Raw genomic sequence first — 26,916 nt, 5'->3', positions numbered from 1 at the left:
TTATTGTCATAAGATAGACCAAATTAAAACAACCCTTTCCAATTAAAACAATCCTTTCAAACATTACTGCTTTCTCACATCTTTAGTTCTGATCAGCCTTTTCTACAAGCAAGACTTACTTACCTCTGAATGAGTATCAAAGACCACTAACCTATTCAGAACAATACCTCCCCTGCCATCATATCTCCATGACTTACCCAAAACCGTGGAAAAATGATAATATTAATCAGCCCATACCTACGGTCCCAAATAGATTGCAGAAGACCAAACATTTTTCCCAATTAATATGTACTTGTTAAATACCTTTTAATTAGACCATTGTCCCTTTAAAAAAAATAACTGTCAAAACAGCACTTAAGTGAAATTGCATGAATGAGTGAAACCCACACCGACAAATAATAAACAAATCTCACAACCCAGCTGCAGTAATCAGGTTCACATCTTTTATTCTTTCATTAAGAACAGGTACAATTTCTAACTTATTTAGAGCATATAGATCTAGTATTTTTACTAAAATTTACTAATGTAAAACACAAAAGGATTAATGTCTCTTAATTATACAAGCAAACCGGACAGGCACTCTTTAATCCCATCAGAAGTAGCACCTGGCACTTAGCACATGTTTTAACCCATTTCCCATCTCCCAGGACAGAAGTCCCTCAAATCTTTATGTACTGTAGATAAAACATTGTAACACCATAGTAATGGAATTTTAGTATATGTAAGAACTGTATTTCAGGATTCTACTCAATTTTAATCTGATCATTTTATAACTGCATACTAAGCAGATGTAGTTTACCTATTTATCACAGTACATACATTAGGCATTGTTCTTATCCATTCAAGACCTACTGTTTTCTCTGCTGATTGTCCAACATGGGTTGTGTCCTTGTTTCCCTGGCCTGGCTGTTTGCCCTAGTTTCATTCCTTATCCTGACTAGATACTGATCTTCTGTTCTGCTTTTTTCTGCTTACTAAACTATACTTTGCACTGAAACTGTTAAACCTTGTTTAACACTTTCAACATTGACAATATCCTCCGTCGTGTTATGTCACACTACCACCATGCTGAATAGGATAGAATTAGAACAGATCTAAAAACTCATTCCTGGGCATCCATGAGATTCTGTGGACCATCAGCAGCAGAGTTGTACTTAATCTGTAACCTCCTGGCCCAGCACATATACCATTGGCTCAAAGCCAGGGAACCAATCCTGGTTCAATGAGTAATGCAGGATGGCATGCCAGAAGCAATGCTACACGTACCTATAAGTGAGCTACCAACCTCATGAAGCAACAACACAGGATTGCTTACATGCTAAGCAGCATGTGATAAACAGAATTAAGTGATCCAACATCTAATGGATGAGATCTAAGCCCTGCAGCCTTACCAAATCCAATTGTGAATGGTAGTAGATAATAAAACAAGTCAACAGAGGACGTGTTTCTGCAAGTATCCCAAATCGCAATGATGGAAGAGCTCAGCATATCAATGCAAAAGACAAGGTGAAAGCTTTTGCATCGATCATCAGCCAGAGTGCTGAGTTGATGATTCACTTCTGTTTCTGCCTAAAGGATGCAGTTTTTAGCAATTTGATTCACGCTGTGTAATATCGAAAATGACACTACTTACTGCAAAGGCTATGGATCCTGACTACACTTGGTAAGGGTTAAAAGCTTCGATCTGACTCCAATCTGGCAATAGTACTGCATATTTGTGTTCTGGAACTTGTTGCATGCTTGGCCAAGTTGTTCTAGTATACTTACAATACTAGCATTTGCTGTGCAACGTGTAAATTGGCCCAGGTATCTCCTTGCTACGAAAAGCAACACAAATGCAACAAAATTAATTACCACCCCATCAGTCAACTCACAATTATCAGCAAAATGATGGAAAGTGGTATTGACAGTGATATCAAGTGGCACTTACTCAATGACAGCCTGCTCAATGATGCTCAGTTTTGCATTCTGCCAGGGCCATTAGATTAGATTACATTACAGTGTGGAAACAGGCCCTTCAACCCAACAAGTCCACACCGACCCGCCGAAGCGCAACCCACCCATACCCCTACATTTACCCCTTACCTAACACTACGGGCAATTTAGCATGGCCAATTCACCTGACCTGCACATCTTTGGACTGTGGGAGGAAACCGGAGCACCCGGAGGAAACCCACGCAGACACGGGGAGAACATGCAAACTCCACACAGTCAGTCGCCTGAGGCGGGAATTGAACCCGGGTCTCTGGCGCTGTGAGGCAGCAGTGCTAACCACTGTGCCACCATGCCGCCCACAGGCTTCTGACGTCATTGTAGCGGTGGTCCAAACACGGTTAAAACAACTGAATTCAAGAGGGGATTTTATGGTGGCTGCTGTCAAGTCAAAACAGGTGTTGAGTGGGTGTGGCATCAGTAAAGAGCCTTAGTAAAAATTGAATTAATGTGAATTGGTGGAAAACTCTGCACTGTTCGAAGCTTACCTAGCACAAAGCAAGTTGGTTCTTAGCCATGTACAACACTGCAGGAATTCCTCAGAGTAGTGTCCTGGGCTTCTTCACCAATGACCTTCCCTCAATCATAAGGTCAGAAGTTGGGGTGTTTGCTCATGATTGCACAATATTCAATACTCAGATACTGAAGGAGTCCTTATCCAAATTCACAAAGACCTGGATGCACCTGAGTTTGACAAGTGACAAATAATCTTCACAAGTGCCAGGGAATTGATGGCATATTGGTTAAGTCACCAGTAGGTGATTTGGAAACCCACACTAATGCTCTGGGAATACTCATTCAAATCACACCATAGTAGCTGGAATTTTAATTAATCTGGAATGTAAGGTAATTCTATTAATGGTGACCATGAAATGACCATCAATTGTTGTAAAAGGTCATCTGCTTCACTAATGCCCTGTAGGGAAGAAAATCTGCCCTACCTGTGTTGTCTGGCCCACTTGTGACTCTAGATTCACAGTAATGCAGTTGATTCTGAATTCTAGAATAGCTCAGCAAGTCACTTCATTCAGAGACAATTAGGGATGGGCAACAAATGTTGGCCGTGAAAAAATTAAAAATCACAAGGGCTAGGTGATAATCACCTCTAACAAGAGAAAATCCAACCATTGCATCTTGACATTCAATGGCATTACTATCATTGAATTCCCCATTTTCAACATCCTGGGTTCATATTGAAAAAAGAAACTGAACTGGACTCACCATGTAAGTGTGCGAATAAGAACAGGTCAGAGATCCGGAATTCTGTACTAAGTAATTAATGTTCTGGTTCCCCAAAGACTATCTTTCATCAACAAGACATGAGTCAGGAGAATGATGGAACAGTTTTCACTTGCTTGGATGAGTGCACCTCCAATAGCACTCAAGAAGCTTGAAACCATCCAGGTCAAAGCCACAGGCTTGCTTGGCACTCCCATCTAACACCGGTGCTCAATGGCTGCAGTGTGTACCACCTGTAAGTTCCAATGCTACCAGCCAACAAAGCTGGCATGTTTCAAATCTCTGACCTCTTCCGCCAAGAATGACCAGGACAGCAGATACATTGGAACAAGTTCCCTTTCAATTCATGCACCATCTTAGTTATAAATAGTTCACTGTCACAGAACCAAAATCCTAGAGCTTACCCTCTGACAGTACTGTGGGTGCAAGCTGAATCAACTTCAGTTACTTCGTTAATGAGCTTCCTTCCATCATTAGGTCAGGAGTGGGGATGTTTGCAAATGACTGCATAATGTACAGTTCCATGGCCAGACAGACCACCCAAAATAATTGATTTATGATGAACTTCGATAAAGTGGCCATAAAGTAAAGTATGCTGGGAATGGAAAGCCAGCTTGACTAACATAATGCCAATAAGCATCATGCAGAACTCAGGTTGCAGCTGCTGACAGTTTGCAAACAAACCTGATAACTGCAGCCACTGCAATACATACTTGAAGTTGGACTTGAATGGGACAATAGAATGTTGCCTTCTGGACAATCAGAAGCATTGGGTCATTTGCCAGATCCAGACGTGCCTAGCATCCTTATTTGGAGAGGCTATATGTACCCAGCACCTACCGTAATAGACACCTTAAGGCCACCCTGCCATCACCATATAAATGCTTGGTTGTGTCCAATCGATTAGGGTGATCAAACCTGATCAATCCATTGGAAGATACTGAAGACGTTAGAGTATAAGAATCACTGCAAAACCTCACTTAATGCGAGAATAACCACCAAAAGAGAAGACACCCCAGAGACCCTCAGGAGAAGACCAGACGACATCACCACATGAAGCCTGGCCAAGTTCGCATGTGGTGGTATACAATCATCCAAAGTCAAGTTAAAGCATAAGATAGTGTGTCATATTTATCGTTAGTTTATAGTATACTTTATTGTTCTAACATTAATTCTGCCAAATAAACAAGTATTATTGTGTATCATTATTAAGAGTCAACTCACAGTTCTTTTACTGAATATAAGAATTTAAACGCACTGTGTGGCAGGCACAACAATACCATTTGTGTCTCCTCAGATACTGATTGAGTCCATGTCCAAATGCAGCAAGACTTGGACAATATCTGGACTCGGGCTGACAAGTGGCAAGTAATACTTGTGCCAACCAAGTCTCAGGCAATGACAATCAGTAATAAGAGAGAATCTAACCATCACCCTTGACACACCCTACAATCCATGTACTACAGTTATGACTGACCAGACTGTGAACTGGACTAGTCATGCAAACATTGTGGTTACATTAGCAGGTCAGTGGCTAGGAATCCTGCAATGAAAAACTCATCTCCTGTAAAACCTGACCACCATCTATCATGTCAGGGGTGTGATGGAATTCTCCCCATTTGTCTGGATGAGTGCAGCTAAACGACAAGTAAACAAGAACCTTGACACCATTCAGGAAAAAGCAGTCTGCTTGATTGGCACTACACCTGCAAACATTCATCCCTACCACTGCTGATATAAGTGGCAACAGTGTGTACCATCTACGGTATGCAGTGCAGAGATTCACTGAGGCTCCTTAGATAGCACCTACCAATCCACGATCGCTACCTTCAGGTAGGACAAGTCCAGAATGTACTTGCAAGTTTCCGCCCAAACACTCACCATTTAACTTAGAAATATATCACCTTTGCTTCACCATCCCTGGATGAAAATTATAGAATGCTTCCCCAGCATTGTGGGTGTACCTACATCAATTGGACTGCAGTTATTCAAGAATGCAGCTCATCATATCCTCCTGTTAAGAACAAGCAATAAATGCTGGTGCACCCAAAAAAAGCCCACATCCCTTGAACGAATACATTTAAGACGTTCAAGAAAACTGTTCATCACCACTTTCTCCAGAACAATTAGGGATGGGCAATAAATGCTGACCAAGGCAGCATCATGAATGAATATATGCAATATATAAATTTGCTTGGTTGTCTCAGACTAACAAGCAGGCTAACTTGAGTAAAAATAAAGCAGGTATTTACAGTATGTATTACTTTGGGTTTGTCACTGTTGAGGCAGATTCCTTGTACTGGGAGTTGGCAGCTTTAGGATAACATTTTTAGTCAGACAAGCCACAGTTGGATAAACAAATTAAAAAAAGACATGAATTGCAAAGAAATGTGTTGATATCCAGCATTGTATTTGCCTGTTAAGAAAGTAGAAAATAAACTTACATATATATGGCATCTTTCATAATCTCAGGGTGTCCCAAATCGATTAATCATCGATTAAGTAGTTTTGAAATGTAGCAACTGTGTTATGAACAAAATGCTGCAACTTTGACTGAATAAGATCCTACAAATAGCAAGGAGATAAAAATCAACTAAAATTGCTGGAAAATTTCAGCAGGTCAGGCAGCATCTGTGGAGAGAAATCAATTAACATTTCGGATCCATGTGACCTTCTTCAGAATTGGACCAAAAACGTTAACTCTGATTTCACTCAGTAGATGCTGCCAGACCTGGTGAGATTTTACAGCAATTTATGTTTTTGTTTCAGATTTCCGGCATCCACAGTTCTTTTTTTTTAAATCTGATAAACCGTTTTAATGATATTTATTGAGAGATAAACCTTAGCTTAACATGAGAGATTTCCCCTGCTTTTCTTCAAAATATTGCTTTGAGATTTTTTTGCACCCATCTGAGAGGTGTTGAAATGTTTCTTTCAATAGACAAAATGGTTGATTCTCTTAAGCACCAGCTTCTTCACTTGTTTCAAAATTTATGAAAGGAATTTTTTGAGATTCTTTTACACGTACTTGCTTTTTTTGCAGCACCTTGCCTAACTTTGATATTCCATATCCCATGCTCGTTCTGGTGGGCCCCCAGGCCAGTGGAAAACGAGAACTTGCTCACATGCTTTGCCAAGAATTCAGCAACTATTTTGGATATTGGTAAGTACAATGATAGTATTTGTCATTTTGCACTGCATGAAATAATTAATTATGTGATCTTTAAAAGCAAAAAGAGGAATCTGTGACACAACAGCCTTTAATTTAATTGGGTGTCCTGTATTGATCCAAGTAATATCTTTCCATTGCTGTGAGGGTAGAACATGAATAGTTCTGACCAGTATTTGAAAGAGTTTGAAAATGAAAAGTATAAATGATAGTGTGCAATTGAGTTCTCAGTCTCTTTTCCTTCTTCACCTCCATCCATGTAGTTACTTTCCTATCTCTTCATGAGGAGTATTTCTTCATACAATGATAAAATGCCTTGATATGAGATATTTGACCATTCCAAAATGTCAATACATTACCCTGTTCCCTAAATATGTCTAGAAAGAAAAAAATTTGGATTTATATTAGGGATGGGCAATAAATGCTGGCCTTATGATTGAAGTCCATATACCACAAAGAAATGAGAGTGAGTTGTGTGTTAACTAGGGGATACAGTTTAACGTATCATTTAACTGCCAATACTGCAGTACTGCTTCAGTATTGCAGTATTGCATCAGCCTGATTTATGTCCTGAAGTGCCGGAACAGGCTTGATCCTTCAACCTAATGTCTAATAGGCTATAAAGGTCTTACACTGAGCTAGGTTAACATTGGAACAGAGTTGGCACCCAACTATTATACAAGATCTGACCCAATATAAAAATGCAAATTAATATGCCTTACATCTGTTAGTTTCATGGACAGAAACCCACTAGGGATTAGTTTCCTGTCATTTAGAGCTCATAGCATAAATGAATTTAAGGAGAAGCTAAATAAACGCAAAGGAAATTGAATGGAAGATGTGTTGATAGGATTAGATAAAGAGTGGTGGGTGGAGTCCTTTGGGGCATAGCTTAAAAGTTAGAGCCGGACCATTCATGAGAGATGTTAGGAAGTACTTCTACATACTTCTCTTCCGTAAATTGCAGTTGATGCTAAGTCAATTGTTAATTTTGAATTTTAGATGAATAAAAAGATATTAAACAAAGGTCTTAAGAGATATGGGCCAGACGAGATAGGCCACAGATCAACCATACTCTCACTGAATGGTGAAACATGTTCGAGGGACTGATGACCTGCTCCTGTTTCTATGTTCCTATGACTAGTTAGGCCAAATAGATTGTTTCTGTGCTGAACATTTTATGTAGTTTAATAGCACACCAGTATGAATGCCAGGTAAAGTCACAGTTAAATTGACAATTTCATTTGCTTTCATTTGATAACAATAATGACATTTTAAACAATGGTAATATGCATTATGCAAGTAAGAGTGAACCGATTAGCATATGAATTGTGTAGATGCGCGAATCGTACAGAAGGCTAAATTGGATTTTGTGCAGGAAAAGACTATTGATTCAATAAAACCACCACTTCATGTACTTGCTTTTCTACTGGAAGATAACTCAATATTATAATTATGCAGATGTCTGATTAGATTAGGCACTGGGGAAGAAAACATTTTATAGGCAGCCCAAATGAACCCATTTATGAACAGATAAACTTTGTAGTTGATGCATTAACATTATGTTCTATTTCTTTGAGAAGTATTATTATGGAATAAGAATCCAAGTAATTTCATTGTTACATCAATACCATTACCATCTATTGTGAATACAGATGTAAGTCTTCTATAAAATGGCTGTCATCTCTCTCCAGAAAATCAAGTGAATAGTGATTAAAGTTAGCAGTTAACAAGCTCCAATAACGTAATACTCTAATAGTTCATGTCTGCTTTTTGGCATTTTTAATAAGCTTAAGCAGGGCAAATGTGGGAGAGAGGGTCAGGGGAATAGAGAGAACATTTTTGCTTCCCATCCTTTTCAAATTGAATATTCTATGTCCCGGTGTATGGCTAATAGGAATTCAGACAAAGACTACAATAAATTATTAGCCTGAACTGACTCAATGTGGCATCTACGTAAAGTGATATAGTATGTAACTGAAAAGAAATTATGCTATTGATAATGTAACCCGCACATGTGAACTATATTAAATAAGTCTTATTTCTCCGAACAAAAGGAATTCATATTGACTGGACCATTTTTTTCTGTGCCAATTGAATATTCTGAAAAAAATATTTTCTGACACCTCCTTCCTTGTCTTTAGAATCATAGAATCCCTACAATGTGGAAACAGGCCATTCAGCGCATCGAACCTAGATTGAAGAGCATTCCATCCAAACTCAACCTCCCTACCCTCTCCCTGTAATTCTGCATATCCCATGGTTAGTCCACTTAACCTACACATCCCGGGACACTATGGGCAATTTAGCATGGCCAATCCGCCTAAACTGCACATCTTTGGACCGTGGGAGGAAACTGGAGCACATGGGAAAACTTACACAGACACGGGGAAAATGTACAAACTCCATACAGACAGTCACCCGAGATTAGAACCGACCCCAGGTCCTGGAGCTGTGAGGCAGCAGTGCTAGCCACTGTGCCACCCATCTAATCCCTCCATGCTTCTAAAAGAGTGCCATTAAAAGCTTGCCAGCCTATAATTAAAACTCACTGGTTTACAAATTTCTTTCAATGAAGGTAATCCACTACCTTTAGCAGGTGACAATCCTACACCAAAGTAGTGACTCTTATCTGTCTTCAGAAGTGGCTACTCAGTTGCAAAGGAACACAGATATTCTGGTTAGGCAATAAACATTTGGTACAGTAAGCCACATGCTGTAAGAAAAATGCTACTGAAATTGTTTAACAGGGTGGTTCTGGAGAAGTAGTAATGGGCAAGAAATGCCAACTTGACAGTCATATCTATAGACCAGCAATTAATTAAAACAGAATTGAGGAGTTGGTCAGTCTAGCTGCTTTTTTTCATACTCCTCACATTAGGCTAGATACATATATTTTGAAATGGATTCTCAGTCTTTCAGTTATTGAATGTGTGCTGCACAGAGAACCGAAAAGTAAAGGGCGAATAAGTTCACTAAAAATGTTACAATTTTAAAGTTTTTGCTTGTTACGTATAATTAAAAAAATGTGCAGTTGCAGGCACCTTGGGCATGTTACCATGGAAAAGAAGAAAACGGATGAATTTTGCAATGCTACATTCTTGGCGAGTGGTTAACAATCGAGAGGTCAAAGATTAAAATGTTAAATATTTTCTGATTTATTTATGAAAAACATAATTGAGCAAATATATTTACAGCATCACACTGCAGAAAGAGAAAGCATTTGAATAGCAAGACAGTAAACTAAAATATATCAAATAAATGGATGTAGGTTTGCTCGTTGAGCTGGAACGTTCATTTTCATACGTTTCGTTACTATACTAGGTAACATCATCACTGAGCCTACAGATGAAGCACTGGTGATATGGCCTGCTTTTTATTTATGTGTTTAGGTTTCCTTGGGTTGGTGATGTCATTTCCTGTGGTGATGTGCTTTCCAATGGTGATGTCATTTCCTGTTCTTTTTCTCAGGAGGTGGTAAATGGGATCCAAGTCAATGTGATTGTTGATAGAATTCTGGTTGGAATGCCATGTTAACAAACACATTGACTTGGATCCTATTTATCACCCCCTGAGAAAAATAACAATAAATGACATCACCACAGGAAATGACATCACCACAGGAAATGAAATCACTGACCCAAGGAAATCTAAACACATAATTAAAAAGTGGGCCATATGCTTCATCCAGAGGCTCACTGGTGATGTTGCCTACTATGGAGATGAAATGTCTGAAAACGAACCTTCCAGTTCAGTGAGCAAACCTATATCCAGAACCTTAACGTGAGCTACAAATCTTCTCAAAACTCGCTAATATCAAATAAATGTTTTCGCCCTCTAGCCAGTTTATACTGAAAGCCCACTATTGGCACACAGAAATTTCAGCTAAGCAAAGTCAGGTACAGTAAATTATCTTTATTGTTGAAGCTGTCATTACATCAAATATTATGATGATGAACAGATGGTTCTGCAAGTTTATAACATATTTTGCAGATGGACTGAAATATGGAGTCTACAGAAAATGAAAGCACTGAAATTAATTTAGCTATCGGTAGGGTGCAATGGTATGAACAATTGTAGCAGATAGCTAGGTGAATTTTTATCTCTATCATTTTACTGTTAAGTTTTGATCAGCACTAATTATTTAGGATGTACTGTGACAATTGTCATTTTATATCTTACAGTGTTTTCTTGATGGTAATTTCATTTTATGGTTCAATTCTTTGGTTTAACTGAGCTGATTCTTACCATGTTTTGGCAGTGTCATTTCCATCGAGTTTCATGGAGGGATTCTTTTTATGTGGCCTCGCAGTTTTCTTGTCCTGTTTTCTCCAATTCACCTCATTAACTACTTTACATGCACCTATGGCGACCCTCTTATCCGATGCTAGCCTAATCCTACCACTCTTCTGAACTGACCACAATATTATCAAAAACTCTGGCATCTCTGACGCATACCATCTTGGAACCCTGGCTGTACTCCAATTGGCAGTCCAGAGGTGCCCTTTACTGCACATCAGCCAGAAATTCACCCTGCACATCATCAACATATATGGTCAACACGTCCTTGCATATATTCAAGGCTGAGATAGACAGATTTTTAATCAGTAAGAGAATGAAGGGTTTTGAGGAGAAGGCAGGAATATGGAGTTGAGCATTATCAGATTAGCATGATCTCATTGAATGACTGACTGGACTCAATAGGCGAAGGGGCCTTATTCGGTTCCTATACCATGCAGTTTTATGATCAAGTGAGCTTTTTTAAAAATTTGATCATAGATGTGGGCATTGCTGGCTGGCCCAGTATTTTTTGCTCATTCTTAGTTACCCTTAAAAAGATGATAATGAGCTGCCTTCATCAACCACTGCCATCCTTTTTGTTGTAGGCAGATCCACAATACCTTTAGGGAGGGAGTTCTAGGAATTTTACCCAGTGATATTATGGGGATGATGATATTTTCCAAGTCAAGATGGAACTTGCTGACAATGGTGTTCCAATGTATCTGCTATGCTGTTTTTCCAGATGGTAATGGTCATGAGTTTGGGAGGTGTTGTCGTAGAGCATGGAATCTGCTGCCCCTTCTGCCCCATGTATAACAGACCCTGTGGACATTGTATCGGTTTGTACAACAATCTTCAGACTCACCCTGAGAATGGAAGAGACTCATCCTTGTCCACGACAGATTGCCAATTGTGTCAGCATGGAAAAAAACCCTTTGATCCAACTCATCCATGCCAATTAAGTTTCCCAAATTAAAATAGTCCCATTTGCCTCCATTTGGCCCATACCCCTCTAAACCTTTCTTATCCATGTACTTATATAGGTGTCTTTTAAACATTGTAATTGTACTTGCATCTACCACTTCCTCTGGCAGTTCATTCCACATACAAACCACCCTCTGTGTGAAAATGTTGCTGCTCAGGTATCTTTTAAAATCTTTCTCCTCTTACCTTAAAAAATATGCCCTCTAGTTTTGAACTCCTAATGAAAAGACCTTTGCTATTCACCTTATTATGCCCTTCATAATTTTATAGATCAGCAAATGATCACCCACTCAAACTCCAATGCTCCAGTGAATAAAGTCCCAGCCTACCAGCCTCTCCTTATAACTCAAACCCTCCAGTCCAGGCAGAATCCTTATAAATCTCTTTGAACCCTCTCCAGTTTAATAATATTCTTCTGATAGCAGGGCAACCAGAACTGAACACAGTACTCTACAAGTAGTCTTCCCAACAGCTGCACAACCCAACTCGTATACTCAATGGTCTAAGCAATGAAAGCAAGCTTATTAAATGTTTTCTCAACTACTCTGTCTACCTGTGGTGCAATTTTCAAAGAAATATATACCTGAACCCCTAGGTCTCCCTGCTCAGCAACATTACTCAGGGCCCTACCATTAACTGTACAAGTTCTACCCTTGTTTGCCTTATGAAAATGCAATGCCACAATTTATCCAAATTAAATTCCATATGCTGTTCCTCAGCCCTCTGGCACAGTAGATCAAAATCCCTATGTAATCTTAGATACGTTTCTTCACTGTCCACTATACCATCAACTTTGGTGTCATCCGCAAACTTACTAACCATGCCTCGTAGATTTTCATCCAAATCATTTAAGTAAATGATAAACAACAGTGAACCCAGCACTGATCCCTGTAGAACACTGCTGGTCACAAGCCTCCACTCAGAAAAACAACCCTCCACCACCACCGTCTATCTCCTATCATCCAGTCAATTTTGTGTCTAAGAATCCTAAATGAATTTCTGCAGTTAGAAGATATTGTAATTAAATGCATGCAGTATACAAAATGATGGACATTTGTAGCACATTTGAAATTAGTGGTACAATGTTATGACCATCACAAAGATGTGATTGCAAGGGGATGAGGGCTGGGAATCAAATATTCAAGGATATGCATCCGATCGATAGGACAGACAAATTTGCAGAGGGGACAAAATTGCCTTGCTTGGAATCAATGAAATTAAATCTATAGTAAGAAGCAGTTATAAGGTCAGAACATAGAATCTGTACAGGTGGAGTTGAGGAACCAAAACAAAAGAAAGACCCTGATGGGAGTTATGTTCAGTATCCCCCTAGTTACCTGATGAAGGAGCAGCATTCTGAAAGCAAGTACTTCCAAATAAACCTGTTGGACTATAATGTGGTGTTATGTGATTTTTAACTTTGTCACCCCTACCAGTATTCCAGATATGGGGCAGAAAAGAAATCAAGAGATATGAAAGGCACGTAAGAAAGGTTAAAAATCGCAGGACACTAGGTTATCGTCCAACAGGTTTACTTGTAAGTACTAGCTGCTCCTTCATTTGGTAATTAGTGGGGCTGGATCATAAGACACAGAATTTATAGCAAAAGATCATAATGTCATGCAACTGATATGATATATTGGACAAATCTAGATTGCTGTTAAGTCTTTCATCTTTTAGAATGGGTTGCAGGTATTGATGCATTAATATGTAAATCCCAGAACTTCTTTCAAGTCACATTCCTGAGATAACTTAAGGTTTTATAAAAGAAAGGTGACATCTCTGCTTAGACAATGCATTAACGGTGTGAGGTTAGAGTCTGTCTGTATTCCAGTCTTGAGGCAGACTCTTTAGTATCTGAATCATTCTGGGACACACGCATCTCCACCAAGGATGGGCACCTCGGCACCTCACTCTACCGCAAACCCACCGATAACCTCATGATGCTGCACTTCTCTAGCTTCCACCCTAAACATATTAAAACAGCCATCCCCTACGGACAAGCCCTACACATACACAGGATCTGTTCAGATGAGGAGGAACGTGATGAGCATCTTAAGGTGCTGAAGGACACCCTCATAAGAACAGGATACGGTGCTCAACTCATCAATCACCAGTTGCGATGTGCTACAGTGAGAAGCCATTATGACCTCCTCAGAAGACAGACATGGGATGTGACCGATAGGGTACCTTTCATTGTCCAGTATTTCCTGGGAGCGGAAGAACTATGCCATGTTCTTCGCAGCCTGCAACACATTATCGGTGAGGATGAGCACCTTGTCAAGACCTTCCCTATGCTTCCACTTCTCATCTTTAAACAACTGCTAAACCTTAAACAGACCATTGTTCGCAGCAAACTGCTGAGCCTTCAGGACAACATCGAACGCAACAGCGTACAACACTGTCCTGGCAACCACAGCAAGACATGTCATAGTGTTGATATAAAAACTACAATAACACATGGGGACACCACCAAGCATGTATGCGGCAGGTACTCATGTGACTCGGCCAACGTTGTCTATCTTGTATGCTGCAGTCAAGGAGACATGGTACATTGGCAAGACCAAGCAGATGCTACGACAACAGATGAATGGACACTGCGCAACAGTTGCCAGACAGGGATGATCCCTCCCAATCGGTGAACACTTCAACAGTCAGGGGTATTCGGCCTGGTGACCATCCTCCGAGGCAGACTTCTGGATACACAACAACGTAGAGTGTCCGAACAGAGAATGATAGCCAATTTCTTTACCCCTGAGGGTTGCCTTAACCGGGACCTTGGGTTCATGTCTCACTGCAGGTGACCCCACTACAGTATATATTCTCACACACGCATTCACATACAAGCACACATACACATACACTCTTACATGCTCACAGAGACCCTCTCTCATATACATGCTGTCTCTCAGACACACACACACATACACCCCACACATACTCACCCGTGCGCACACCCTCTCACAGGCTTATACTCCATCTCACTTATGCGCACACCCTACCAAGCATCCACGCACACACTTCCACATAAACACCTACACATGCACACACTCCCACTCTCTCCACTTCCCCCCACCCCCCCTCACACACACACACACAAACTCTCTCTCTCCCTCAAATGCGCGCACACATACAGAGATAAGTCTGCAGGGTGAATTTTTGCATTTGCAGAATTGTATTTGCAGATACATTCTATTTTGTTCAAAAAGCAGGCAGTCAATCCCTGTGACATTTTATAAATTCCTACTTTGGAAATAGAATAAGTCTGACTCAAAACCAGAATGCAAACAGACTCTAACCTCACACCATTAATGCATTGTCTGAGCAGAGATGTCACCTCTCTTTAAATAAACCTTAAAGTTATCTTGGGAATGTGACTTCAGTTGGGGTTTACATATTAATGAATCTATACATAGAGTCATAGAGATGTGCAGCATGGAAACAGACCCTTCGGTCCAACTCGTCCATGCCGACCAGATGTTCCAACCCAATCTCGTACCACCTGCCAGCACCCGACCCATATATCTACAAACCCTTCCTATTCATATACCCATCCAAATGACTCTTAAATGTTGCAATTGTACCAGCCTCCACCACTTCCTCTGGCAGCTTATTCCATACATGTACCACCCTCTGTATGAAAAAGTTGCCCCTTAGGTCTCTTTTATATCTTTCCTCTCTCACGCTAAACCTATGCCCTCTAGTTCTGGACTCCCTGACCCCAGAGAAAAGACTTTGCCTATTTATCCTCTCCATGCCCCTCATAATTTTGTAAACCTCTATAAACCCCTCAGCCTCCGATGCTCCAGGAAAAACAGCACCAGCCTGTTCATCCTCTCCCGATAACTCAAATTCTCCAATCCTGGCAACATCCTTGTAAATCTTTTCTGAACCCTTTCAAGTTTCACAATATCTTTCCGATAGGAAGGCGACCAGACGTGCACGCAGTATTTCAACAGTGACCTAACCAATGTCCTGTACACTCGCAACATGACCTCCCAACTCCTGTACTCAATACTCTGACCAATAAAAGAAAACATACCAAATGCCTTCTTCACTATCCTATCTACCTGTGACTCCATTTTCAAGGAGCTATGTAGCTGCACTCCAAGGTCTCTTTGTTCAGCAACACTCCCTAGGACCTTACCATTAAGTGTATAAGTCCTGCTAAGATTTGCATTCCCAAAATGCAGCACCTCACATTTATCTGAATTAAAATCCATCTGCCATTTCTCAGCCCATTGGCCTATCTGGTCAAGATCCTGTTGTAATCTGAGGTAACCTTCTTTGCTGTTCACTATACCTCCAATTTTGGTGTCATCTGCAAACTTACTAACTGTACCTCTTATGCTTGCATCCAAATCATTTATGTAAATGACAAAAAGTAGAGGAACCAGCACCAATCTTTGTGGCACTCCACTGCTCACAGGCCTTTAGTCTGAAAAACAACCCTCCACCACCACCAAAGTCTTCTAACTTTGAGACAGTTCTGTATCCAAATGGCTAGTTCTCCCTATATTCCGTGAGATCTAACCTTGCTAACCAGTCTCCCATGGGGAACCATGTCAAACGCCTTACTGAAATCCATATAGATCACATCTACTGCTCTGCCCTCATCAATCCTCTTTGTTACTTCTTCAAAAAACTCAATCAAGTTTGTGAGACATGATTTCCCACGCACAAAACCATGTTGACTATCCTTAATCAGTCCTTGCCTTTCCAAATACATGTACATCCTGTCCCTCAGGATTCCCTCCAACAACTTGCCCACCACTGAGATCAGGCTCACTGGTCTATAGTTCCCTGGCTTGTCCTTACCACCCTTCTTAAACAGTGGCACCACGTTAGCCAATCTCCAGTCTTCCGGCACCTCACCTGTGACTATCGATGATACAAATATCTCAGCAAGACACCCAGCAATCACTTACCTAGCTTCCCACTGAGTTCTAGGGTACACCCGATCAGGTCCTGGGGATTTATCCACATTTATGTGTTTCAAGACGTCGAGCACTTCCTCCTCTGTAATCTGGGCATTTTGCAAGATGTCACCATCTATTTCCCTACATGCTACATCTCCCATATCCTTTTCCACAGTAAATACTGATGCAAAATACTTGTTTAGTATCTCCCGTATTTTCTGCGGTTCCACACAAAGGCCGCCTTGCTGATCTTTGAGGGGCTGGAAATGTGTTACTGGAAAAGCGCAGCAGGTCAGGCAGCATCCAAGGAGCAGGAGAATTGACGTTTCAGGCATAAGCCCTTTTTCAGGAATCTTCAGCCATTCCTGAAGAAGGGCTCATGCCCGAAACGTCGATTCTCCTGCTCCTTGGATGCTGCCTGACCTGCTGCGCTTTTCCAGCAACACATTTTCAGCTCTGAACTCCAGCATCTGCAGTCCTCACTTTCTCCTCATCCTTGAGGGGCCCTATTCTCCCTTTTCTCTCCCTAGTTACTCTTTTGTCCTTAATGTATTTGTAAATGTCCTTTGGATTCTCCTTAATTCTGAGGTCCTCTTTTTGCCCTCCTGATTTCCCTCTTAAGTATACTCCTACAGCCTTTGTACTCTTCTAAGGATTCACTCGATCTATCCTGTCTATACCTTACATATGCTTCCTCCTTCTTCTTAACCAAACCCTCAATTTCTTTAGTCATCCTGCATTCCCTCTACCTACCAGCCTTTCCTTTCACCTTAACAGGAATATACTTTCTCTGGATTCTCGTTATCTCATTTCTGAAGGCTTCCCATTTTCCAGCCGTCCCTTTACCTGCGAATATCTGTCCCCAGTCAGCTTTTGAAAGTTCTTGCCTAATACTGTCAAAATTGGCCTTTCTCCAATTTAGAACTTCAACTTTTAGATCTGTTCTATCTTTCTCATCACTATTTTAAATCTAATCGAATAATGGTCGCTGGCCTCAAAGTGCTCCGCCACTGACACCTCAGTCACCTGCCCTGCCTTATTTCCCAAGAGTAGGTCTAGTTTTGCACCTTCTCTGGTAGGTACATCCACATAATGAATCAGAACATTTTCTTGTACACACTTAACAAATTCCTCTCCATCTAAACCCTTCACACTATGGCAGTCCCAGTCTATGTTTGGAAAGTTAAAATCCCCCACCATAACCACCCTATTATTCTTACAGATAGCTGAGATCCCCTTACAAATTTGTTTCTCAATTTCCCTCTGACTATTAGGAGGAATATAATACAATCCCAATAAGGTGATCATCTCTTTCTTATTTCTCAGTTCCACCGAAATAACTTTCCTGGATGTATTTCCAGAATATCCTCCCTCAGCACAGCTGTAATGCTATCCCTTATCAAAAACGCCACTTCCCCTCCACTCTTGCCTCCCTTGCTGTCCTTCCTGTAGCATTTGTATCCTGGAATATTAAGCTGCCAGTCCTGCCCATCCCTGAGCCATGTTTCCGTAATTGCTATGATATCCCAGTCCCATGTTCCTAACCATGCCCTGAGTTCATCTGCCTTCCCTGTTAGGCCCCTTGCATTGAAATAAATGCAGTTTAATTTATTCAATGGACAATAGACAATAGGTGCAGGAGTAGGCCATTCTGCCCTTCGAGCCAGCACCACCATTCATTATGATAATGGCTGATCATCCTCAATCAGTATCCTGTTCCTGTCTTATCCCCATAACCCCTGATTCCACTATCCTTAAGGGCTCTATCCAACTCTTTCTTGAAAGTATCCAGAGACTTGGTCTCCACAGCCTTCTGGGGCAGAGCATTCGCCTTACCATGTCCCTGCTTGCCTGACTGTTTGACTTGCTTCTGTTCTCAACTGTACCAGTCTCAGATTGGTCTCTTTCCTCACTATCTCCCTGGGTCCCACCCCCCTACCTTACTAGTTTAAATCCTCCTGAGCAGCCCTAGCAAGTTTTCCTGCCAGTATATTAGTCCCCTTCCAATTTAGGTGCAATCTGTCCTTCTTGTACAGGTCACTTCTACCCCAAAGGAGATTCCAATGATCCAAAAATGTGAATCTTTCTCCCATTTACCAGCTCTTCAGCGATGCTTTCATCTGCTCTATCCTCCTACTCTTGCCCTCACTAACTCGTAGCACCAGGAGTAATCCAGATATTACTACTCTCGAGGACCTCCTTTTCAAATTCCTGCCTAACTCTGTATTCTTCCTTCAGAATCTTAACCTTTTCCCTTCCTATGTCATTGGTTCCAATGTGGACAATGACCTCTTGTTGACCCCTCTCCCCCTTGAGAACATACATGCAACCCATTCCAAAAGATGAAAGACTTAACACCAATCTAGGTTTGTCCAATATATTGTATCAGTTGCATGACACTATGATCTTTTGCAATAAATTCTGTGACTTATGATCCTACCCACTCGTTACCTAATGAAGGAGCAGCACTCCAAAACCTAGTACTTCCAAGTAAACCTGGTGGACTATAACCTGGTGTTGTGTGATTTTTAACTTTGAGGAGAAAGTGAGGTCTGCAGATGCTGGAGATCAAAGTTGAAACTTTATTGCTGGAACAGCACAGCAGGTCAGGCAGCATCCAGGGAACAGGAGATTCGACGTTTCGGGCACAGGCCCTTCTTCAGGAATGAGCAGAGAGTGTTCAGCAGGAGAAGGTAAAGGGTAGGGAGGAGGGACTTGGAGGAGGGGCGTTGGAAATGTGATAGGTGGAAAGAGGTCAAGGTGAGGGTGGTGGGTCGGAGTAGGATGGAGGCGGAGAGGTCAAGAAGAAGACTGCAGGTCAGGAAGGCGGTGCCGGGCTGGAGGGATTCGGCTGAGACAAGGTGGGGGGAGGGGGGATGAAGAAACTGGTGAAGTCCAAGTTCATCCTCTGTGGTTGGAGGGTTCCCAGTCGGAAGATAAGATGCTCCTCCTCCGACCGTCGGGTTGTTGTGGTTTGGCGGTGGATGAGTCCAATGACCTGCATATCCTCGGTGGAGTGGGAGGGGGAGTTGAGATGCTGTGCTACAGGTTGGTTGGGTTGGTTCGTCCGGGTGGCCCAGAGGTGCTCTCTGAATCGCTCCGCAAGTAGGCGGCCTGTCTCCCCAATATAGAGGTGGCCACACCGGCTGCAGCGGATGCAGTAGATGATGTGGGTGGAGGTGCAGGTGAATCTGTGGCGGATATGGAAGTTTCCTTTGGGGCCTTGGAGAGAAGTGAGGGGGGAGGTGTGGGCGCAAGTGTTGCACCTCCTGCGGTTGCAAGGGAAGGTGCCGGGAGTGGTGGTTGGGTCGGTGGGGGGTGTGGGTCTGACAAGGGAGTCGCGGAGGGAGTGGTCTCTACGGAAAGCTGATAGGGGAGGGGAGGGAAATATATCCTTGGTGCTGGGGTCTGTTTGGAGGTGGCGGAAGTGACGGCGGATGATGCGCTGTACATGGAGATTGGTGGTGTGGTAGGTGAGGACCAGTGGGGTTCTGTCCTGGTGGTGGTTGGAGGGGCGGGGCTCAAGGGCGGAGGGGCGGGAAGTGGAGGAGATGCGGTGGAGGGCACCGTCGACCACGTTGGGGGGGAAATTGCGGTCCTTGAAGAAGGAGGCCATCTGTGTTGTACGTATTTTGAACTGGTCCTCCTGGGAGCAGATGCGGCGGAGACGAAGGAATTGGGAGAATGGGATGGCGTTTTTACAGGGGGCAGGATGGGAGGAGGTGTAGTCCAGGTAGCTGTGGGAGTCGGTTGGTTTGTAGTAGATGTCCGTGTTGATTCGGTCGCCTGAGATAGAAACAGAAAGGTCTAGGAAGGGGAGGGAGGAGTCCGAGACTGTCCAGGTGATTTTTAACTTTGTCCACCCCAGTCCAACATTGCACACACATACACATCACGTAAGAAAGGTGGACTGGGATAATCAAGCATTTCTCAAGGCATTTCTGGAATGCTTACAAAATGATTTTTTTGGAGGATTTTGTCGTAGATTCCACAATTCTAGATCTGGTGATGTGTAATGAAGCAGGCTTGACTTGGAGCTTAATGTGAAAGAACCTCTAGGGAGCTGTGACCATAACATGATGGAATTTACCCTGCAGTTTCAGAGGGAGAAGCTGGAACCAGATATAAAAGTATGATTTGAGTAAAGGTGACTACAAAAACATGAGAGATGACCTGTCTAGAGTTAATCGGAAGGGAAGTTAGCAGGGAAGATGGTGCAGCAGCAACAGCAGGGGTTTCTGGAGGTAATTCAAAAGGCACAGCAAAAATTCATCCCAAGGAAGAAGAAATATGCTACGAGGGAAGAGGGAATCATGACTGACAAGGGAACCATGACTATCAAGCGTAAAAGCAAAAGAAAAAGCATCCAATGTGGTGAAGATTAGTGGGAAGCTAGAGGATAGGGAAGCCTTTAAAAACCAGCAGAGGACAACTGAAATTGTAACAAGGGGGGAGCAGATTAAATTTGAGAGCGAGGTATGCAAGGTAAAGAGAGAGGGGCAAGAGTGGACATTGGACTACTGGAAAATGAGGCTGGAGAAGTAGTGAAGAATTGGCAGAGGAACTGAATAAGTACCTTGTATCAGTCTTCATGGTGGAAGAAGCAGTGTTATACGATAACTTCAAGAGAGTCCAGGTGCAGAGTTGAGTATTGTGGCCATCACAAAGGAGAAGATTTTGGGGAAGCTGAAAGGTCTGAAGGTGGATAAATCACTCGGACCAAATGGACAAACCCCACTGTTCTAAAGGAGGTAGCTGAGGAGATCATGGATGCACTGGTGGTGATCTTTCAGGAATCACTGGAGTCAAAGGAAATGGGAAGTGGCTACTGTAGTGCCCCTATTTAGGAAGTCGGAGAGGCAGAAGACAGGAAATTATAAGCCAGTTATTCTGATCTCGGTTGTTGATAAGATTTCAGTGCCCATTATAAGGAATGAACTGGCATACTTGTAAGTGCATGGTAAAATAGGGCTGAATCAGCATGGCTTTGTCCAGGGAAGGTCATGCCTGACAAATCTGTTAGAATTCTTTGAGGCAATGAGCAAGTTATACAAAGGGGAGCCAGTGGATATGATCTTCTAGGATTTCCAGAATGGCCTTTAACAAAGTACTGCACAGGATGCTGCTAACATAGATAAGAACCCAAGGTGTTAGGTGCAAGCTATTGGCATGGATAAAGAATTGGCTGACTGCCAGAAGGTAGAATGTATGAATAAAGAGGTCATTTTCAGAAAGGCAACTAGTGACTAGTGGAGTTTCCGGAGTCAATATTGGTATCACAGCTACTCATGGTGCTTATTAAGGATCTTGACAAAGGTACTAAGCATTGTTGGTAAGTTTGCAGATGACACAAAGAGAGGTGGAGGGACAGGTAGTGTTGAATAAGTGGGGGAGCTATGGAAGAACTTGGACAGGCTAGAAGAGTGGGCAACGAAGTGGCCAATGGAATACAATCTGGGCAAGTGTGAGGTTCTGCACTTTGGTAGGAAGAATGGAGGTGTAGATTATTTTCTAAGTGGGGAAAGACTTTGGAAACCTGAAGTACAAAAGGAGTCCCAGTTCAGGATTGTCTTGAGGTTAACATGCAGGTTTAGATGGCAGTTGGGAAGGCGAATACATTGTTGGCATTCATTTTGAGAGAGCTGAAATACAAGACCAGGCATGTATTGCTGAGCCTGTATGAAGCTCTGGTCAGACTGCATTTGGAATATTGTGAACACTTTTCTGCCCCATATCTATGGATCAATATGCTGCTCTTGGAGGGAGTCCAGAAGAGGTTCACAAGCATGGGAAGGCTTGTCATTGGAGGAATGGTCAAGGACTCTGTATTTGATGATATAGAGAAAGATGAAGGAATCTCATTGAAGCTTACAGAATACTAAGAGGCCTGGATAGAGTGTATGTAGCGAAGATATTTCCATCAAAAGGAAAGTCTAAGACGTGAGGGAACAGGTGCAGCAGTGACCCTTTAGAATTGAAATAAGGAACTTCTTCAGCCAGAGGGTGGAGTCTGTGGAACCATTGCAGCAGAAGGTTGTGAAAGCCTAAGTCACTCAGTGTCTTTAAGATAGAGATATATAGGTTCTTGATTAGTAAGGAGATCAAAAGTTACAGGGGGAAGGCAGGAGACTGGGATTGAGAGACATATCAGCCATGATCGAATGATGGAGCGGTCTCAATGGGCCAAATGGCCTAATTTGCTCCCAGTAGTCTTATATTGCATTATGTAGATAGTAGAGGTTACTGATCTTTTGCAGTGGAAGAAGCAAATGTTTGTTAATGTGATGCCAAAACAGCAGGCTGCTTTGAGTTGGATGGTTCAAGCTTCTTGAGTGTTGTTGGAGTTCTACTTATGCAGGTAAATGGGGAATATTGCATCACACTTCTGGCTTGTGCTTTGGAGATAGTGGACATAGTAGTGTTATGAGGTGAGCTACTCACTGCAGTATTCCTAGCCTCTGACCTGCCCTTGTAGCCACTGTGTTTATGTAGCAAATCCAGTTGAGTTTCAGATCTATGGTAACCCCAAGAATGTTACTAGTGGAGCATTCAGTGAGCATAACACCATTGGATGTCAAGGTGCGGTGATTAGGTTGTCTCTTATTGCAGATGGTCATTGCCTGGAAATTGTGTGGTGTTAAACACTATTTGTCAGCCCAAGGGTGGGCATTGTCCAGATTTTGTTTCATTTGAACATGGACTACTTCAGTATCTTAGGAGTCAAAAATGGTGCTGAATATTGTGCAACCATTAGCAAACATTCTCATTCCTGACCCTATGATGAAGGGAAGGTCATGAATACTGTAACTGAAGATTGTTGGGCCTAGAACTCTACCCTGAGGAACCCATGCAGAAATGTCCTGCTTGATTGGCATCACATCCACAAACTTTCATTTCCTTCATCACCGATGCTCAGTAGCAGCAGTGAGTACTATCTACAAGATGCACTGCAGAAATTCATCTTAGAGAGCACCTTCCAAATCCACAACCACTTCCACCTAAAAGGACAAGGGCAGGAGATACTTGGAGCATCATCACCTGCAAGTTCCCCTCCAAGCCACTCACCATCCTGACTTAGAAATATATCATAATTTCTTCAGTGTCACTGGATGAAATACTTAGAATTCCCTCCCTCATGGCATTAAGGATCAACCTACAGAATGTAGACACAACAGTTCAAGAAAGCAACTCACAACCACATTCTCAAGGGCAATTACAGACAGTCAACAATGTTGGCCAGCCAGTGTTGCCCGCATCCTAATTTGAAATGTATTTCCCTGCACCAATTCTGCTTGGTATAAACTCCAGATTAAGGCAGATAACATTGAGATTACCTACCAGAGCATCCTGGTGTCTGTCAAGATTGCTTTGTATTATTCTGTATAAATGAACCACTTAAGAAAAATGAGAGAATTCACAATGAAAATATGATTATACAAAAACTAAAGGTTTCTTTCCCACAGTACCAGTCATAGGCCTTTATCCTCCTTGGGGATGTTTCATGGCATAGTTTAAAATCACCACAAGAATCAGCATGTTTCTAATTGTTCTGCATGTGTTGAATCTGAAATGGTTTAACTGTAGAGCCAGTTGGCAGAAAGCAGCTCATGACCGTCTTCTCAAGGGCAACTAGAGATGGGCTAAGAGGTGCTAGCCAACCAGCAATGCCCATATCCCACAAGTGAGTTTAAAAAAAAGGTTGGCCTGGTTTTTCTGATTTTCCAATTGCCTGTTTCGATTTAAGATCCTAGATGTGATTGTTACTGACAAATGTTATTTTAACAGTGCCATTCAAGTGACATTAGAATTTTATAATAACATGTTGAACATACACCCATAATTTGGATCAAAAGTAATTGATAGACTGTGGTCAAAGTGGAATAGGTTGCTGGCATATTTAATATTCTGGTTGTCTTTCGGAACCATGTTTTATCAGAGCTAAACTTTTTCAAGAACATACTTAACATTCATTCATGAAGCTTAATATTTATAGCTAGTCACCTGTGGCCACTTGGTAATAAATATTTTTTGTGATTTAATCCATGCTGCTGTAGGAGAAATGTGATCTATCTACAGATAAAAAGAAAATATGACCCATGGGAAAATGTTCTGACTTGGGTTATTTGCTAAATATGTATGCTGCATTGCAGCAATGTTATTCATTGCAAAAAAATTATAGATTGGTCCTCTACCTTAAAATTCAAACCACTGTTGTCTGATTACTTGCTGACCGTGCCACTGAATTAATACATGTTCCACAGATTTGGGCTAAATTATAGCTGCTGGTAAAGTTGCAGTTATGTTATCCATACCAGATATAAAATGGTGGCTTTACCTCTTTTGGTTAGTAACCTGGAATTTGAAACCTGATAATGCAATGGAACAAATAAAGGGTTAACAAAATTGACAAGGTTCTCTGTTTTATCTCTGACATAATGCCACAACTGCTGAAGATACCATGAACCTTCTCAGCCTCTTCCCTCACCTTAGTGGCTGCCCTCAGGTCAAATCATTACCAGTTATCTCTCCCTAATGAGGGAGCAGTCCTATGATAAGACTATAATGACTTGACTTTGAGACCCTCTGTTTTGATGATCTTTCATTACTTGAATACTTTTTTTATCTATTTAAAGAAAAATAAATAGAGTCAAAGTGTTTAGATTTGAACTCCTACACAATTTTTACCAACTAAGCTTATAAATTGGCTAATTCAAAATTGTAATTTCAAAATTCACTTAATGGCAGGAGACAATGGTGGTGGAGGGTTGGTTTTTGGTCTGGAAGCCTATTACCAGCAGTTTTCCACAAAGATTGGTGCAGAGTGCACTTTTCTTCATCATTTATGTAAATGATTTAGATGAGAAATATAGAAAGCATGCTTACTAAGTCTGTGAATGACACCAAAATTTGTGGTATAGTGATTATCTAAGATTACAAAGAGATCTCAATTAATTGGGTCAATGCACTGAGGAGTGGCATTTGAAGTTTAATTTGGATAAATGTGAGATTTTGCTTTTTGATAAAACAAACAAGGGTAGGACATACAATTAAAAATAGGGCTTTGGGTAGTGTTGTAAAACAGAGACCTCGGAGTTCAGACTCATAATTCTTTGAAGTTTGCATCACATGTAGACAGGGTGGTTAAGAAGGCATTTAGCACACTTGCCTTCATTGCGCTTTGAGTAAAGGAGCTGGCACGTCATGTTGAGATTGTACAGTACATTAGTGAGGCCTCTTCTGGAGTACTGCATCCAGTTCTGGTCACCATGTAATAGGAAAGATATTATTAAGCTGGAGAGAGTTCAAAATGATTTACCAGGACGTTGCCAGGAATGGAGGGCATGGCTGATAAGAAGAGGGTGGAAAGTCTGAAACTTATTTCACTGGAAGGTAAGAGGTTGAGGGGTGCCTTTATAGAGATTCATAAAATTATGAGGTGTATAGATAAAGTGAATGGCAGGGGCAGCTTAGTGGCTCAGTGGTTAGCACTGCTGCCCTCACAGCACCAAGAACCTAGGTTCGATTCCTGCCTTGGGCAGCTGTCTGTGTGGAGTTTGCATATTCTCCCAGTGTCTGTGTGGGTTTCCTCCCACAACCCAACGATGTGCAGGTCAGGTGAATTGGCCAGGCTAAATTGCCCATAGTATTAGGTGCATTAGTCAGGGGTAAATACAGGGTAGGAGAATGGGTCTGGGTGGGTTATTCTTCGGCGGGTCGGTATGCACATGTTGGGCTGAAGGGCCTGTTTCCATACTGCAGGAAGGAGGAATTCAAGACGAGGAGGCATATTTTTAAGGTGCGGGGAGAAAGATTTTTAAAAAGACATGTGGGGCAATGTTTTTACACAAGGAGTGGTTTGTATTTAGAATGAACTTCCAGAGGAAGTAGTGGTTGTGGATACTTTTACTATGTTTTAAAAGACATTTGGCTAAGTACATGAATAAGAAATGTTTGCAGTCAGGTGGGACTAGTTTAGTTTAGGATTATATGCAGCATGGGCGGTTATACCAAAGGGTTTGTTTCCGTGCTGTATGACCCAATGAATCTAAATTGGTAGCAACCTTAAAAATCAAAGTATGCTTGCCAATACCACCCCTTTTCCCTGAAGTGATTCAATTAGCAAGCACTGGAGAAACAGATTTGAAATATTCCAACTCTATTAAAGTATAGCCAAGGATGCTATCTTTCAGTTTTCAAACTATACAGATGGATTGTAATTTTTTTAGAATCCCTAAAGAAGAGCTAGAGATAATCAAAGATATATTTAGGTGTGGCATGGTGGTTCAGTGGTTAGCACTGCTGCTTCACAGTATCAGGGACCTGGATTCAATT

At 41.6% G+C, this 26,916-nt stretch overlaps 1 protein-coding gene across 1 annotated transcript in view; it reads left to right on the top strand.

Moving 5' to 3' along the window:
• The window catches only part of LOC122561477 (leucine-rich repeat and guanylate kinase domain-containing protein-like), a 159,783-nt gene that overhangs the window by 53,827 nt on the left and 79,040 nt on the right, over positions 1 to 26,916 (top strand). The window contains exon 11 of the mRNA XM_043713222.1: positions 6,275 to 6,394. Coding sequence (XP_043569157.1) covers positions 6,275 to 6,394 — 120 coding nt within the window. The remainder of the gene's footprint in view (positions 1 to 6,274; positions 6,395 to 26,916) is intronic.

The sequence above is a fragment of the Chiloscyllium plagiosum genome, chromosome 23 (assembly GCF_004010195.1).
Source record: "Chiloscyllium plagiosum isolate BGI_BamShark_2017 chromosome 23, ASM401019v2, whole genome shotgun sequence".
Lineage (NCBI taxonomy): Eukaryota > Metazoa > Chordata > Chondrichthyes > Orectolobiformes > Hemiscylliidae > Chiloscyllium > Chiloscyllium plagiosum.
Note: the sequence above shows the minus strand (reverse complement) of the source record. Positions and strands in the feature narration are given on the sequence as shown.